At 44.7% G+C, this 4,577-nt stretch overlaps 1 protein-coding gene across 1 annotated transcript; it reads left to right on the top strand.

Annotated features, from left to right (window-relative positions):
* Nucleotides 1–6: 6 nt before the first annotated feature.
* Nucleotides 7–4,572, top strand: LOC127750121 (zinc finger BED domain-containing protein 4-like; the record flags this gene model as incomplete). The annotated part of the gene is made up of 6 exons (XM_052270702.1): nt 7–2,332; nt 2,416–2,554; nt 2,643–2,945; nt 3,025–3,827; nt 3,902–4,094; nt 4,163–4,572. Coding segments are annotated over exons 4-6 (918 nt in total), but the record flags the coding sequence as incomplete, so codon positions are not given.
* Between the last annotated feature and the right edge of the window lie 5 nt (nt 4,573–4,577).

Raw genomic sequence — 4,577 nt, 5'->3', positions numbered from 1 at the left:
AAACAAAATTTACCTCTTCATTAAAGATGAAGTTTGCAAGTGTCTCTTTGAATGATAGTGCCAAAAGCACAATTAGCCCTAACAGTTTCATAAAGATGGGAGCCTTTCCATTTTTGATTCCTGTCTCAATATGAACATTAATTGTTGTACCAATTGTCCCATGCGTCGCAGTTAAATATTCTAAGAGTGGTGTAGCATTGAATTGAAAATATAGTTTCAGACACTCACTCATATTTATATCATAAAGTCTCTTAAAATGAAGTTTGAGACCAATTGGCCGAAATAGGTATGGCCACTCTCTGGATAGATCAGTAATTTCAGGGCAAGAATCGTCTTCAGAGCGTTTCCTCTTCTTAGCATTTTGGAAAGCTTTTATGTCCTTGTGCATTTGTAGGACCACTTTTCTTTCATTTGGACATGTGGTTTTTCAACAATACACAATTCTTGCTGGATCTCTATCTTTCCTTTTCTTGGAGATGTCAATTAGTTCTTGTCTTAAAGCTTCTTGTGACTCTGCCGTTTCTCCCGGGGGCAACCTTGTATCATGCCATGCGTCTGGAGTCAAACCCATGACCGACTTGACCGGCATGTTTATAATTAGATTTTCTTTGCCTTCATGTTTACTAATTTGAGCATCTTTCCGTGGAATATAGTTATCAAACTGCTCTCCGCAATGTTTTATGAATCTTTTGAAACCAAGGTTCGTATCTCCTACTTTGTCACAGAATGAAGCAGGAAATTTCTTTCCTACTGCCTCTGCCATGTTGACCATAATCCCTCGCTTGGCTTTGGGATACGCAACCTTGGCTGCTCCCACCATGGTATTAACCAGTAGCAGCTCTGCTACAGCAGATGGCCTCCTCTTCTCTTTCAACTAAGCTAGGTCCAGCTCACCTTTGTCGTGTTTAGCTATTTTATCTAACTGCCAAATAAGGTCCCAGGTAATCGGCACTAAAATAGTGCTTTCATCAAAACCACTTGTACTTTGTTGAGATTGTTGATTCTGATCTGGAAATTTAAAAATAAAATAAAAAAAATTAAGATTTTAAAGACTTATAACTGGGTGTTAAGGCCTGTCCAGTTCTTCAGTTTTCTTACTTGAATTTTCCAGGTGGCAACCAGATTTCCAATGGTCAATTAGCCTTAAGGACTGAAACTCGTTGAGGTTTTGGGCCTCAAGATGTGCTTGGGTGACATGTTTTAAATCCATAGCAGTAGTCTATCCTTACCAACTGGTCTAGCAAAGCACTTACTGGTGCCCTCTGTACACTCGTTCAATATGTTTTCATTGTTGTTTCTTCAGACATAACCATAGATAAGGGACCTGGACATTATTCCTTTTCAAAGGTCAAACCAGATACTTTGTTCTAATATTAATCAATAGCTTATTTCTCTGTATATTAGTTTATCTGGGGCGTTGACTTTGGTAGTTTCTTGGGATAACAATTATAATTTTGTTCCAGCTACTCCTTTTAGGTCGACTTACAGTAACGCCCCTAAGAAGGACACCAGCATGAATAAAGCTCAGAAAGAACAGCTCCTAAGGATAATGGCTTATCCACCATATTAGGGATGGTAGGTTTGTAACCGGTTTCGGTCAAAAACCGGTCTGATGAAGAAAAAAAAACGGTTTTTTCGAACCGGCCAAGGGAATCGGTTAAAACCGTAACACCGGCCTAAACTGCTAAAAAACCGTTTTTTTTTGTTTTTTTTGCGATAGTAAGTTTTAGAGGCGATTGAACGTTTCGTCGGGGCCGGTGCTCTTGGGTCTCCGCCTCGCTACAGACTGCGCAGCGCGCTCGAGCTGGGCCGAGCCGAGCGAGCGCCGAGCGCCGAGCCGAGTCCAAGCGCGAGCCGCTGGCGCTGTCTGCAGCGCGGTGGTTCATTTTCTTGCCGATAGATCACAGCACGCTCTGAGCGCCGCGCCGCCGGCCTCGTGAGCTGTTGACATCAGCTGATCTCATTCTCATTCAGTCTTCAGCTTCAGTTTCGAGTCAAATTTTGTGGGTCAGGTCAGTGGTCAGTGACACCTGTTAAGTATCGAGTGTGAACGTAGCCGTTGCTTATCGTTGCCATGGGAGGCATCAGCGCAGTCTGGAACTACTTCTCCCGCTTGCCGAACGCAAGTGGAAAAGTGTATTGCAGAAAATGCGAGCGCCGCTTCACCCACCGTGTCGGGGGAGGGACGTCCACCTTGATTCAACACGTCGCTTCTGCCCACGGTGTTAATCTCCCTCGACGCGGTGGGCGGATTTCAAGGCTTGGGCCTCAGCAGTCACCCTCCTCATCCTTACGAGAAGAGGAGGACGTCGACGGCGACCTGAGCAGTGAAGTGAGATTTGAAATGTTTACGGCGTCGGCACCCACCCCGCCTCGCTTTATTTTGCTTTGACTTTAATTGAGTCTCCGATGCAGGCCGGCAGCAGCGCCGCGGCTACGCCGACGCCGACAACACCCACAACTCCTCGATCTAGCAACAACATCAGCACTCCAAGATCTCGCCCATTTTCGGGCCCATTTCAACGTTGCATCAATAACGTTACTTCATTCGCTCGTGAGTATTGCCTCGGCGTTTCTACCTGTTGTCACCGCTGTTTACTTTTCTCTTCTGAAACCTTTTTTCTGCTTTCTGTGCTTTACAGCAGGGGGACACCGGGATGCCGAGATAACGAATGCGCTGTTGTTCATGGTGGCCTCAGAGAAGCTCCCGCTCAGCTTCGTTGAGAAGGAGGGGTTCAAGTTATTCATGAAGAAGGTACAGCCTATGTACAAGATCCCTTCCGAACCGACTGTGCGGGCGCTCCTAACCTCTAAATAAGAAGTGCTCAAGGGAATTATTTGCGACGAGATGAGCAAGACAGAGGGCCTCAGCTTGACAATGGACATTTGGACTCAGAAGAGCACAATGAGAAGTTCGCTCGGCGTGACAGCACACTACGTGAAAGGTGAGTCTTGTATACTGAGCCTCAGCACTCCGCATTTTATCTCAATGATGTAGTTTAATGAGATACTGCTCTTTTCCAGTGTTGCCTACTAAGAGGAGAGTTCTACGCTCTATTGAGCTTTGCGCTCAGCCGCTCACGGAACGCAAGACGATTTCGTATCTCCGCTCAGTCAAGAGAGATATTTGTGAAATGTGGGGCATCACGAAGGATAAGGTACAAGTCATCGTCACGGACGGCGGGGCGAATATCAAAGGAGCAGTGTGAGAAGAATTTGGAGCTGACAAGCACATGTCCTGCTTTGCTCATTTGATCAACATTATTGGTCAGTCAGTTCTCAAGCCATCATCAGCCTACATTAAACCCTCTGAGCGTGAGCCAGATGCAGCAGCAGAAGTGGATGTTCACATTCCAGATAATGAATCAGACTGTGAAGATGACACTGTTGTTCCTCCTGCACCTGCCTCCACTGAAAGTGTTGAATTTCCTTAGTTGTTACTAAAGGTCAAAGTCATTGTCAAATTCTTTCGCCAGAGCGAGGTTGCCACATCTGAGCTGAAGAAACTTCAAATGGCGGAGTGGGATGTCAGTGAATCTCAAACGAAAAGACCTATACAGGAAGTCCGCACAAAGTGGAACAGCTGTTACGCCATGATAGAAAGATTTCTTCTGCTAGCAGACTTCCTGCAGAGGGTTCTATTAAAGGTGAAGCGAGAAAAGAACACCAAGACCAGGCGTCCCAGCTTCTTATCTGACGATGAATTAGATGCACTTACTGAAGTACGTCAATTACTGAAACCATTAGATATTGTTACAAAATCAATAAGTGGAGAAAAAGTTGGTACTTTGAGCTTGGCCATCCCTCTACTCAATGCTTTGAAAAAGGTATTAATTTAATTATTTTTTTTAATCAAGTTAAAATTTGCTTCTTTGTCTAATGTGATTTTTTTTCTTTCTAGAACTTAGAGAAGGTAGAAGCAGTGACACCAATAGGGTTTCAAATGAAACACACACTAACTAGACTAATAGAAGAGAACTTTCCAAAGATTGAAGAGCAGAAGCTGTATGGGTGCGCCACTTTGTGCGACCCAAGGTTTAAGAATGTTTTCTTTTCTGGCATAGAGGGATGTGCTGGTGCCATCAACAATGTTGGTAAGTAAATCTCTGTATAATATCTTTTTAAAACTTCTTCCCCAGATACTAATTTTGGATTTTTACAGGAAAATTGATCAGGCAGCATATGGCTGCCAGTAGGCAGCAGCAGCAGCAGCAGGCTGACATACAAGAGAACTCCACTCCCAATAACACTACTGGCCAAAATGAAGTTGAGGGATTTTGGTCGGATCTGGATCGGGCAGTTCAGCTGGCCAATGTTCAACGCTCTGACACAGTGGCGTCTAGTGGCATGCCACTTGAGTTAAAGCAATTTTTAAACAGGCCTCCTGTAGACAGGAAAACCCACACTGACCCTCTACTGGCCTGGGAGGATTTAAAGGATTTGTATCCCAATGTGTGCGCTGTTGCCCTTCGCTTCCTGCCTCTGCTTGCCACCTCAGTTCCAAGTGAACGCTTGTTTTCTCATGCTGGGCTCATCGCTACTCAGCTAAGAAACCGTTTGAGTGGGCATCATCTAAA

The sequence above is a fragment of the Frankliniella occidentalis genome, unplaced genomic scaffold, assembly GCF_000697945.3.
Source record: "Frankliniella occidentalis isolate FOCC.00 unplaced genomic scaffold, Focc_3.1 Scaffold134, whole genome shotgun sequence".
NCBI lineage: Eukaryota > Metazoa > Arthropoda > Insecta > Thysanoptera > Thripidae > Frankliniella > Frankliniella occidentalis.
The sequence above is the reverse complement of the archived record's forward strand: the minus strand, read 5'-3'. Positions and strand labels throughout refer to the sequence as shown.